The sequence below is a fragment of the Haliotis rufescens genome, unplaced genomic scaffold (assembly GCF_023055435.1).
Source record: "Haliotis rufescens isolate VD_foot unplaced genomic scaffold, xgHalRufe1.0.p SCAF_71, whole genome shotgun sequence".
NCBI lineage: Eukaryota > Metazoa > Mollusca > Gastropoda > Lepetellida > Haliotidae > Haliotis > Haliotis rufescens.
Window position 1 is genome coordinate 1,434,252 of NW_025964363.1, and position 13,249 is coordinate 1,447,500.

General features: G+C 39.8%; 1 protein-coding gene across 2 annotated transcripts; it reads right to left on the reverse strand.

Annotated features, from left to right (window-relative positions):
- Positions 1-1,687: 1,687 nt before the first annotated feature.
- Positions 1,688-11,111, reverse strand: LOC124129363. Of its 2 annotated transcripts, XM_048388428.1 has the most exons (5): positions 10,965-11,111; positions 9,828-10,015; positions 2,581-2,709; positions 2,347-2,412; positions 1,688-1,810 (listed from the first exon to the last, which is right to left on the reverse strand). In XM_048388428.1, the coding sequence occupies exons 2-5, from the start codon at positions 9,994-9,996 to the stop codon at positions 1,746-1,748; spliced, it is 429 nt and encodes a 142-aa protein (XP_048244385.1). In that variant the 5' UTR covers positions 9,997-10,015; positions 10,965-11,111; the 3' UTR covers positions 1,688-1,745. The 2 variants fall into 2 exon arrangements, 1 of the variants encoding a protein (XP_048244385.1); XR_007219218.1 differs by lacking the exons at positions 9,828-10,015; positions 10,965-11,111 and adding an exon at positions 3,621-3,630.
- Between the last annotated feature and the right edge of the window lie 2,138 nt (positions 11,112-13,249).

The following is a 13,249-nucleotide window of genomic DNA, read 5'->3' on the forward strand; positions in this document are numbered from 1 at the left end:
ATTCAAAGTAATTCATATATGCCAGGTTTTTAATCGTAGAATGATTGTTTATTTTAATTTTGGCTAAATTCTCCACACTCACCAATAACTGAAGGGTTGGTGTAAATCCTGCCGGGGTCCATGCAGGTAGCAAAAGTACTGTAAGCCCCCTTGGTCCCTGGTATGGTGGCCTACCTTTAGTTGTTGGTGATCAATCGCCTGTTTTTATGATGTGTCGTCGGTCATAATCCAATCATTTTATTGTTCTAAAACTAGTTTTAAAGTTATAATCTGTGATATCTTGCTAGTTGTTGTACTGTCCTTTGACGACAGTTTTTTTGTATAAGCTATACCTTGTTCAAGTCACGATATGGCTGAAATATTGCCGCTGTGACTTTAAATAATAACTCACTCACTCACTCACTCATGGTGAGTGGGATGCAACTATAAAACAAACACACGTATTCTGGTTTAGTTTGTTTGTCTGTTGTTAAACGCCGCATTCAGCAATATTCCAGATATATGACGGCGGTCTGTAAATAATCGAGTCTGGACCAGACAATCAAGGAATTGACATGATGATCATCGAGCCATACAATTGGAATACGATGACATGCATCAACGACCCACGCTGTCGGGGAGTACTGACCACCTGATCACTTTATTACTTCTAATGACCAGCATATAGGTTGCAGTGACCTATACTAACACGGATTCCCCACGAAACTAATGTTCTGACGACTAACAGTGGAATACACAGGGGAGATAACCACTTGAAATAGCTCCAGATTATTAAAATATTTCTGGATAATCTTGGACTATCAATATCTGGCAATCCTAAAATATTATTTCACTCAGATGATTTAAACATGCAGTTAATATACGAGTTTCTGAAATATATGATAAAACAAATATCTTCCTCTAGTGGTGTCACCTACCTTTGTGTGAAATCACATTGGAATATTTCATGGCCACAGACTAAACTGGGCACAAAGAATAAACCATATTGTTATAATATAAAACCTCAATCCATAAAATACAATATTAAAAACTGGTCGCTGGGAAAATAGTCCCCACAACCAAACATTTTGTCATACTTGTCCAAGCTAAATCGGTGACGAATTTCATTACATTTTCTGATGTATAACAAACAAATGAAAGAAATAGGTACATGTAAAAATATTTTGTCACCAACCCGAATTTCTTTAAAGTGTCAATTAAATGATGTGACAGACCTTCGAAAACTGTGCAAATTGTTATTTATTATTATGTCACATGCTAATGATACCGGGCTATGTCAATAGATATATAGAATTCACAGACTCGATTGTAACTGTAACTGGCTATGCCTCTCTACTCGTACTGGTCTCTTTTATTTCTAGTTCAGGTGGGTAGATCAGTGTAAAGGAATTGGCTATTTGATTCTTATTGAACGATATCAGATCATCGATATACCTGAAACTTTTTGGTCAAAGTACCTTGTTTTGATATACCAATCCGAGCAGAAATTCCGATTCATATGCATAAAAAACAGATCCGCAAGAAGGGGAGCACAATTGTTGCCCATTCTATTCAAAACGGCTCAAGGTTCTCCTGCAAATCTCCTTGATGTTTCTAGGAACATCGTCCAGCGGATTCTGAAACGATTATTGGGTGCACCTCTAGTGCCTAATATAGTTTAATTGATAATCAACAGCACAGGAGACAGTTTACGTTTGCAAGAATCTTTTATTGAAATCATTTCATAAAGATGTTGATCGGGCGCTTTATTCCGCATCATCCTCAAATGCATCAGCAAACTCTTCTGCAAGTTGTTTTTGCAACAGTGGGTCTGAAAGGAAACAATTAACAGTATAAAATAATACACGTGTGTCAACTATGTTTGTCGTCCTTCAAATCAATAATCAGGGTCTGGGGTGGCCCAGTGGTTCAAAGATCCAGGATCAGCTGGTCTCGGTATCCGATTCTTCCTGATTATGATCCTCGGTCTGTCATCACTGTATCACTTCCTCAGGGCTTTAACGAAGCTGTACACGTTAAAGACATTCAAGTCTTTGTGTTTTTTCTAAGAGCGTAATAAAGCTGAAATGCTGTTAAAATGGCCTCATACCTCAACCTAAATCATTCGCTCGAATCAGAACATTTCATGTTTGTGTTTTTGATATTTTCTACAAATACCACTACTATTCTACTGTCCCTTGAAGATTCTGTGTGAGAGGCGACAGACGGGATCGGGTGGTCAGGCTCGCTGACTTGGTTGATGCATGTCATCGTATCCCAATTACTTGGATCGATGCTCATGATGTCAATCATTGGATTTTCGGGTCCAGATACAAACAAACTATTCTACTTGTTATGTTATATTACCTGAATCTAAGGTCATGAAGTCATGGATGCTCCTCGAGAACTCTTCCACACTCACGTTCGAATCACCTGAAATTGTTGAAGTTGTCAGTCAGACTTTATTCGTGAAGCGAGAGGAATATACATTTTCCCAATAAATGACAGGAACACTTAAGTAATGCCAGTGTTTGGTGAAACATCAAAAACACGTGTATAAAGGTGTACATTGTCATTAAATGAATAGTAAGTGTGTTTTACCATTTTCATCAGCAAGTGAAAGAAGATCCTCGGCTGCCCGTCTTTCCATCAGTTCCTCAGCTTCTGATTGGTCAATATTGCCATCCTTGTTCTTATCAAGCTCGTCAGTGTTTCGTTTGCCTAGGGCACCTGCAAACAACAATGTACATTTGTCAACAGAATGTCCTTCCAGCATCAAATGTCATATTGTAATGTTCATAAACACACACTTAGTGTCTTTTTAGTTCCACTTTGTACACATTGATCTAACATGATAACTTATTATTTAAATATTTGATTTTTCGCCCCTAATCGTGCGAAGATCCGCTGAAAGTGAATTTTTAAAAAGTGGTAACGTCTACGACAGACGTTCATTTGGACTTCTACAACTGAAATAACATTCCAAGCTGCTCTAACACAAGTAATTTACTCAATCATTTGTGTTAACACGCCGTAACTAGGACATATTTGCCCAGAAGACATCACACTTACTGCTGACTTATTGGACATATGACATTTTCGAAATCTAAATATTGTATTAGGTGTGTTATTCTCAAAGCGTCAGGTATATTTCGAGATATATTTGACATTTTTACACCATTCCTCTGTTGACAATATTTAGGGTTAGGGTTAGAGTTAGGCTAAATGCACATTGATGTCCCATCAGCTGTATTAAATACAATCTTTAATATGTTGCACATTCGTAACTTGCCATCCAACTCTGTCGCACGGGTGAGAGAAAATCTCTAAGTCTCCAACTGTAATCTTGTATAGGGCAAGCAATGTCTATTTCTTGTTTTACGGATATTGTGTGAAAACTCAGGGTGGACAGGTTGGAATGAAAGAAAGTAAAGAAGGAACAGTATGGGTGGTCTTCAATTGCTTCTTCGTTTTAGCAACGCAAGTTCCTTTTGGCGGAAAATGTCAATAACACTCTTCATTTTTTTCCAGTTGCCGTTTTAATTATGGTGGACGAAATCCGTAAACCCATTTTTTTCTAAAGTTACCCTAAACGTAATTGTACATCTAACCCGTTTGGGAGAGTTTATTCCTGTTCTTACCGATTGCTGGCACTCGTGAAGAGCAACCTCCTCGTGGTGAGTGCTGGGTAGCGCTAATAGCTCTTCCCCCGTGTGGAACCGGGGTAGAATATTTCCACAGCACCCCATTGCTGGTCGTAAGAGGCGACCAAAGTGGGCAGCCCGTTTGCCGTGGGTTGCGTCCCTGTGTCGGCGGAGGACGGGAGTCTGGTAGTTGAGGGCACTGGTTCCTGGAACTGTGTTCCTTTGCCCAACACACTACTTCGACCCTTACTTCGCCTAGACGGGTGGTAAGATGGGCCCGGTCTTATCAATCGGCTGGTCATGCCAGGCCCTGTGCGTAATATTGTATATGCACACGTGTGTTGTATTTTAATGTATATTTTGGCCTTGGCCGTCCATAACTTGTGTATATTCTAACTTTTGGATTGAATACATTGCCTAGAGTCTTACGCCAGAAGGCGGTGGCTCATGGGCCAATCTGGTACTTTCGACCTCTGAGTTCTGTATGTCTTCAATTTCTTGTCATGGGCCGGACCAGCCTGGCATTTTATTTGTTAGACAAATGCAGCTATTCATGTTGTTTTTACTGGAGTATAACACCTCTGTATCCCTGATGTTTGCATGTTGGAGATCCGGTGCAGGAAAACATCGCTCTTTGTAGCACTCCATGGTGGGTGGGGAGCAGGGGTGCTGAATCAATTACTTTCATCATGGCACACAATCATTCTGGTTCAAACCGCACTGACAAGAAGAGACGTCTGGAAGCTGAGATTTTCTCATCTGACGACGATGCTTCTATTTCACGAACTTCAAATTCTTGGGCTCGGTTTATCGTAGTGGAATCACATAATCAACTACCTTTGAAAATCAATCCCTTTGCAATATCTAAAGCCATTGAAGGTATCTGTGGTGAGGTGAAGAATGTTTCACGGCTCCGGAGCGGCTCTCTTTTGGTGGAGTGTGCACGGAGACAGCAGGCTATTAATCTTTTAAAATGTACTAGCTTTGCTAACACAGAAGTTGTTGTTTCTGAACACAGAACGTTGAATTCGAGTCGAGGGATCATCCGCGACAGAGCTCGTTGCCTGGCTGAAATGTCAGAAGATGACATTTTGGAAGAACTTAAATCACAGAATGTCACATCAGTGAAACGTTTCAATAGAAAAGATGGTGAAAATTTCATTCCAACAAATACTTATTTGTTCTCCTTTTCTCTTTCCACAATTCCACAATCTATTAAGGCAGGCTATTTTAACATCGGAGTGGAGGTGTATGTCCCCAATCCACTCCGGTGTTACAAATGTCAGAAGTTTGGGCACGGCTCAAAATCATGTGATCGTCCGACTGTTTGCCACCGTTGTGGTGGAAATCATGATGGTTCAGGCTGTACAGCAGACCTGAAATGTACAAATTGTAAGGGTCAACATGTAGCGTCATCAAAATCCTGTCCTTTTTGGACACGTGAAAAAGACATTTTGACAATCAAATGTCAAAACAACGTCAGTTACTTTGATGCGAAAAAACTCTATGATAGCCGGACACCTTCATCCAAACACTCTTATGCTGCTGCTGCTGCTGTCTCTCGCCCTTCAACCAGTAGATCTATAGAATGTCAGACAGACTTGACGTGGACACATTCTGAACACCCGCTGCCTCTGACAACATCATGTGACAGTCAAACAACTCATTCTGTCAGCCCAGGTGAAATGTCTTCAGATTCTATCATTGTGACTCAGGTTGTGGCCCCATCTACACCCACTCCTGATATACCAGCTACCAACAAACCATCAACTGAAATGCCCAAAAAACAAAAGAAGAAACAAAACAAGAAAATTTCTACAAAGATCCCTACTCTCACTGAAACATCTGTAGATGTTCACAATTACTTTGAGCCTCTTGAGATGGATGTCACCCCATCTTCACACCACAACAGTGGTGACTCCTCTTCACGTTTACGTGAACGATCTCCGGTAGAACCACCATGAATCATTCGAATCTAATTCAATGGAATTGCCGAGGACTTAGGCACAATTTTAACGAACTGCAATTATTATCAACTGATATTTGTCCATCAGCAATTTCTTTACAAGAAACGTACCTTAAAACAACCGACAAATTTGATTTAAGGCAGTATAGTTCGTATCATTCCTTCTCTCCTCCGGGAGATAAAGCTACTGGAGGAGCTTCTATTTTGGTGCGGCGGGGCGTTGTTCACAGTCCTGTTCCGCTTGACACGAATATGCAAGCTGTTGCAGTTAGACTTACACTGCATATTGCCTTCACACTTTGCTCCTTATACATTCCTCCATCCTCAAATCTTCAGCGTAATGATCTCCAAAAATTGTACGACCAGCTCCCAAAGCCCTGTCTCATCATGGGTGATCTAAATGGTCATAATCCTTTATGGGGATGTTCAACCATTAATCAAAAGGGTAAAGTCATCGAGGATTTTGTTTCTGATAATGACCTCTGCATCTTTAACGATGACTCGGACACCTACTTACACCCTGCAACTGGTACGTATTCATCATTAGATCTGTCTTTGACGGATTCAGTGTTGTTGAATGAATTCTCATGGTCCGTCCATGATGACCTATGTGGGAGTGACCATTTCCCCACGGTGCTTAAACCAATTAATCCTGCTGATGATCCACCTTCACCTCGATGGAATTTTGTGAAGGCTGATTGGCTTTTATTTCAATCTTTATGCAAAGATAAATTACAACCTACGTCTTTTCAGAATGTTACTGACCCGATTCAGATGTTCTCAGATCTACTGAATGAAATTGCTGATGAATCAATACCTAAGTCCTCGATCAACCCACGTGTTCGTAAACCGTGGTTTGATGACACTTGCAAACAAGCTAGGAAATGTCGTAAGAAGGCGGAGAAGTACTTCCGTAAACATCCCACTGTCCATAATTTAAATATTGTAAAAATTTCAAATGCCAAGGCAAGACGTCTATTTAAGCAAAATAAACGTCAATCCTGGCGGACTTATGTCTCCAAAATTAACTCTCGTACCCCTATGTCCAAGGTATGGAACATGATTAAAAAGATCAAAGGCAAGGGATCACATTCTTCAGTTAACCATCTGAAGGATGGCGATACTTTGTTAACTGATAAATCTGCCATTGCCAATAGCATTGGTGAAACTTTATCTCATCATTCTTCTTCATCTAATTACGCTCCTGAATTTCAAAAATATCAGCTTCAACAGGAAAAGAAAAAAGTAAATTTTACATCTGATAATGGTGAAGATTACAATGAGGTATTTTCACTACATGAGCTACATACTGCCTTAGGGCAAGCTCATGATACAGCAGCAGGCGCTGATAATATTCATTATCAGCTACTGAAACACTTGCCAGAATCATGCCTTGAAACTTTGTTGACTATATTCGATGACATTTGGACATCAGGGACGTTTCCACCTTCATGGCATAATGCCATTGTTATACCAATACCCAAACCTGGGCGGGATCATTCTGATCCATCAAATTACCGCCCTATCTCTTTAACTAGCTGTGTTTGTAAAACGATGGAACGCATCGTAAATAATCGATTAGTGTGGTACTTGGAAACAAATAATCTTCTTACCAATATACAGTGTGGTTTCCGGAAGAACAGAAGTACTATCGATCATTTAGTGCGTTTAGAATCGTTCATTAAAAATTCCATTGTAAATAGACAACATGCTGTATCGATCTTTTTCGATTTAGAAAAAGCTTACGATACAACATGGAAACATGGTATTTTAAAAGATCTTCATGATTTTGGATTAAGAGGCCGTCTGCCTCATTTTATATCACAGTTTTTAACAGACAGGCAATTTCAAGTCCGCGTGGGTTCTACCCTGTCTGATCATTATAATCAGGATCAGGGTGTCCCACAAGGCAGCATTTTGTCTGTCACTTTATTCAGTATAAAAATTAACAGTTTGTCAAAAGTTTTAAATGATTCAGTTGATGGATCACTTTTTGTGGATGATTTTAATCTATCTTGTCGGGGTAAAAATATGCACACAATTGAAAGGCAATTACAATTATGTCTTAATAAAATTAACAAGTGGTGTCTAGAAAACGGGTTTAAATTTTCTAAATCAAAAACTAATTGCATACATTTCTGCCGAAAATATAAACCGCATAAGGACCCTGAACTATTTCTGAATGGCACTCCTATCAAAGTTGTTAAGGAAGCCAAGTTCTTGGGACTTATTTTTGATCATCACTTAACTTTTCTCCCGCATATTAAATACCTTAAAGCTAAATGCCTGAAGGCACTCGATCTATTAAAAGTTGTTTCTAATTCAAAGTGGGGAGGGGATCAAACAACCCTCTTACACTTGTACAGGTCACTAATTCGTTCCAAACTTGATTATGGCTCCATCATCTATGGTGGAGCCTGCAAAAGTAATTTACAAAAACTAGATACGATACATCATCAGGGTCTGAGGCTTTGTCTTGGAGCTTTTAGAACGTCTCCAATTCACAGTCTCTATATAGAAGCAGATGAGCCTTCTCTCAAACAACGCCGTCTAAAATTATCTTTACAATATGTCACTAAATTATATTCTAATCAGTCCAATCCAGCTTTTAATTGCGTCTTCAATCCTCTTTACCAAGATATTTACAATAAAAAGTCATCTCTTGTTCCACCACTCGGAATCAGAATCCAGTCTGCCTTGTTTGCTTCCAATATTAAACTGCAAGATATAGCTCCTACTCAACTGTTTTCAACACCTCCTTGGCAAATGGTACGGCCAGAGGTTGACCTTACATTAACAAAATTAAAGAAATCAGATACTAACCAATTAATTTACCAACAAGAATACCACCAACTTAGAAACAATTATGACACTTATAAATCTATATTTACAGATGGATCCAAGGATGGTGGCGCAGTTGCTAGTGCCACTGTCATTGGATCCAGAACAATATCTTCACGTTTACCTGATAACAGTTCCATATTCACTGCAGAAGCAAACGCCATTTTTACAGCACTTAAATATGTCAGTCGTCAATCTAAACATAAAGAATTCATTATTTTTTCTGATTCACTTTCATGCCTTCAGGCGATTAAAAATATGTCACCCAAACATCCACTTTTAATCCAGATTCTCGAATTAATTAATAATCTTGCGACTGGCCAGTACGACATCGTCTTTTGTTGGTTACCTAGCCACGTTGGAATTATTGGTAACACAATGGCCGATGCTGCTGCTAAAGCAGCACTCAACAAATCTGTGACACCACTTCTGATCCCATACACTGATTTTAAACCCATGATTCGATCTTACATCCGAGATCTTATGCAACAGAAGTGGGACGCCCAAGTAGGTATCAATAAATTACATGAAATTAAACCAAATATCGGTTACACCTACTTGGGCTGTCAGTCCAGATTTGAAGAGGTCATTATGCGACGATGTCGTATTGGCCATTCAAGATATACACATGAGTATCTTTTAAATGGTGAGGATCCTCCGTTTTGCATCCCTTGTGATGAAAGAATCACGGTCAAGCATGTCCTGCTTGACTGTATTGATTTTTCCATCACAAGGGATAAATATTTCAGTGTCAAAACAGTTAAGGACCTTTTTAATGATGTTAATTCTCATTTAATATTACGTTTTTTAAAAGAAATAGAACTTGTACATAAATTTTGACGTGCTTAATGTATTATTTTATAAATTGGTAGTGCTAATAAATAACTTAGATTGTGAGTGGCTGTACCCTCGAGGGGGGTTGAAGTAGCGTAAAATTATTGTCCCCCTAAGAGGGTATGTAAGTCCCAAACCATTCGTAGTATTTTTATGCATACCAGACTTTTAAATCGTAGTATATTTGTTAGTTTTATTCAATGGCTAAACTTGCATATAATCGCCAGTGACTGAAGGGATGGTGTAAATCCTGCCAGGGTCCATGCAGGAAGCAAAGGTACCGTAAGTCCCCATGGTCCCTGGTGTGGTGATCTCCCTTTAGTTACTGACGATCTCTAGCCCATTTTTATATTGTTTTGTTCCTTAATACTTAATTCTTTTAATTGTTCCGCAACTAGTTTTAAAATCTTATCTGTGATATTCTAGTTCTCATACTGTCCTTCGATGACAGATTTTTATAAAGTTTAAATATATGTATAATTCATGTCTAATTTCTCGTCACGATATGGCTGAAATATTGCCGATGTGACGTAAAGCATTACATCACTCACTCACTCACTTACCGATTGCTGGGTTGATGATGTGTTTGTATCTCCTGTAAACCCTGTACACCCGAACTGCGCCGTTAATTATTCGCCTGCCCCTGAACCAACTTCTTCTTCTCCTTCCCCAGGCGTCCGACTCCGGGATCACTACCAGGGCCACGAGCAGGAGGACAAGGAACAGACGCATCCTGATGAACTGATACTATCTGCGTGACATTAAGATAATTCTGGCTGTTACCAATGCAATCACCAGCGGAACAAAATACTGGCAATCGTTTTTTTCTCTTGTATTTTAAAAGATAATACAGCATATTATATCAAACCTTTTAACAAAATATTCCTCGCCTTCAATTTACTTTGAATTTCTCATGAAACTTGTGATTAATGAGCACTTGAAACATCCATAAAAAAGAAAATAAAGCAACAAAACACTTTCCATATTCATAAGGAATCTCTGACAAAAACAGAGTTGGTTGTAAGATTCCGACTATATCATAAGCATGTGTTTATATACCAGGTGAGCGTATCCAGCCCCACCAGCAAGTCAATTGTTCACCAATAAAACACGGGAACAAATGGTAAAAGTCAAAATAAAGAATTGCATCAGTTTTGTCTCTGATACTGATTCGTCAAACTCCAGAGATTAAGTATACTCGATTATGTGATAAAACAGATTCCATTGGACTTAACAGGCAAAATAGTGGTAATAATTACATGAATGCATAACTGAAAGTCAGTGTTGACACCTGGGTCCACTTGCACAAAGCGATCTTAGTGCTAAGACTATTGTAAGCCTATGTTAAAGTATGGGAGTTACGATCATCTTAGCGCTAAGATCGCTTTGTGCAAGTGGGCTCTGGTGTTGGCGAAAAGTGTAAGCATGTTCTGCTGTAGCGGAGGCACCCGTCATTCATACAATTTACATAAGAAAGTAAGCAGTTGTTGCCTGTCGCCACACAGCAGTATTGTTGCCATGCGACGGGAGCTTATGAACAAACACGACAGTCAAGTGATAGGCCAGAACATCGAGTGACGCGATGTCACATTTACTGATTTGCTTAAAGAAAAATTATATGTTAATTTAGAATTTCTTCGGCTGTGTTCAAGTACAGAGATTTTCCATTATTAGAAATAAAACAGTTAAAGGTTACTTACCCGAATCAGACAGATGAAGCAGCTGCTTTAGCTTGGATATATGCGCTGCTTATATTTATATAGATTTACAATGAAGACTTGTTAAAAGCAACAGGAAAACACACTCCAAAACATCAAGATAACATCTCAGTAGAACGCCTTGTGATTGGTGGATTCGTTGTGCATCTCTAGCATCGTGACTTGTAACAGTTGGGAGAGATGGATGCCAGTGCCCTATTTTGATGTAATGCGATAAGCATGATATAATTTTGCGCTGTCTAATGGAACTAATGATATTTTAACACGTTCACAACGAGATGACTAGATTCCTGGGGTGAAGTGGCAGATCCTACTAATGGTGATGGCCCTCTGTCACACAAGCAATGTCTGATGGCAACAGTAGTTCATACCCTTACTATCGAATAAATACGTTATTAAAGAAAAGGAGGAGACAGTCTGAAGAATCTTAATATTTCCAAAATTGAAAGAAATATTTGTTTCTAGTAATAGTTGTATGATTTTGGGGGAACACATTACATCCGATAGCAACGTATGACTACCATTATCACTACTATGGATACTTGAACAGAAGGAAACAGTTGTTCTTGGTTGGGTTGGCATAGCTCGTCCAAATACACTCGATTAATGTGGAAGTGCTCGCCCAAACACACCCGTTGCGCATGTTCTTTTTTGGGGGGTAAATCTCGTGCGTGTCATGCTGATGTGACGGACCACTACGTTGAACGGGGTAACATGTGAAAGTTGACATTTATTCGTTGTGGGATGAAGACGTCCTCTGAGCTCCAGTCAGGAGATTGCCTTTGCTAATACTAGAATTAACTTCCATTATCCACTTTATAACAGAAAGTGGTCAATTATTCACTTTTGATGAATATATAGAAACATTTCATTTTGGGGCGATTTGGTCAGTGTGGCAAGGAAGGTTTGTGTTTCTGTCTTTAGTTTAATTAAAATGTCCGACATGATATTTTTGACTTGTTGTTTACTTAACGGGGAATAACGTGCCTCATTCCCAATACTAATACCTCAAACACTACTACTACAACTACTACTACTAGTATTCCACTACAGCAACTACTACTACCACTACTACTTGCTGTTTTTCTGGGCAGCTTGGGGCCAGTATCATGTGAAATATGTAAACATCAACATGGTATCTCATGGTGAGTGGGATGCAACTATAAAACAAACACACGTTTTCTGGTTTAGTTTCTTTGGGACGATTGTCTGATTTGAGCTATTTCCGATTTTCAATTTTAGTTTTGTTCAAGCATTTGTGATTAAGTATGCCCTGAAATCTTAAATCTGCAAAGTTGCTAACTTCACTTGACCTTTAAGGGAATAAAGGAAGGACTGGTTGGCAGATATGGTTGGCATGATACTGTGTCTGAGCGTGGTAAACACAGACACACACAGACACAGACACAGACACACACAGAGAGACACACAGAGACACACAGAGAGACACACACAGAGACAGACCCGCAGACACACAGAGACAGACACAGAGACAGACACAGAGACAGACACAGAGACAGACACACACACACACAGAGACAGACACACAGAGACAGACACAGAGACAGACACAGAGACAGACACAGAGACAGACACAGAGACAGACACAGAGACAGACACAGAGACAGACACAGAGACAGACACAGAGACACACACAGAGACAGACACAGAGACAGACACAGAGACAGACACAGAGACAGACACAGAGACAGACACAGAGACAGACACAGAGACAGACACAGAGACAGACACAGAGACAGACACAGAGACAGACACAGAGACAGACACAGAGACACACACAGAGGCAGACACAGAGGCAGACAGAGGCAGACACAGAGGCAGACACAGAGGCAGACACAGAGGCAGACACAGAGACACACTCAGAGACAGACACAGAGACAGACACAGAGACACACACAGAGACACACACAGAGACAGACACACACACACACAGAGACAGACACACAGAGACACACATAGAGACACACACAGAGACAGACACAGAGACAGACACAGAGACACACACAGAGACAGACACACACACACACAGAGACAGACACACAGAGACACACACAGAGACAGACACAGAGACAGACACACACAGACACACACACACACACACAAATGGATCGCTGCTCATTATGTCAATGTCATATAGCTGGGAAATTGCTGAGTACGGCGTTTAACTTGAAGAGACAAACAATCCAAACCAGAAACCGTGTTTGTTTTATAGTTGCATCCCACTCACCATGAGATACCATGTTGAT

What these genes read in the sequence shown, in the direction of transcription:
- LOC124129363 (XM_048388428.1), bottom strand. Translation starts at nt 9,996, where the DNA reads ATGCGTCTGTTCCTTGTCCTCCTGCTCGTGGCCCTGGTAGTGATCCCG. An exon ending in TTCACTTGCTGATGAAAATG is followed by an intron (nt 2,413 to 2,580) that starts GTAAAACACACT and finishes CAACAATTTCAG; the next exon opens with GTGATTCGAACGTGAGTGTG. An exon ending in CTTCATGACCTTAGATTCAG is followed by an intron (nt 1,811 to 2,346) that starts GTAATATAACAT and finishes GTTTCCTTTCAG; the next exon opens with ACCCACTGTTGCAAAAACAA.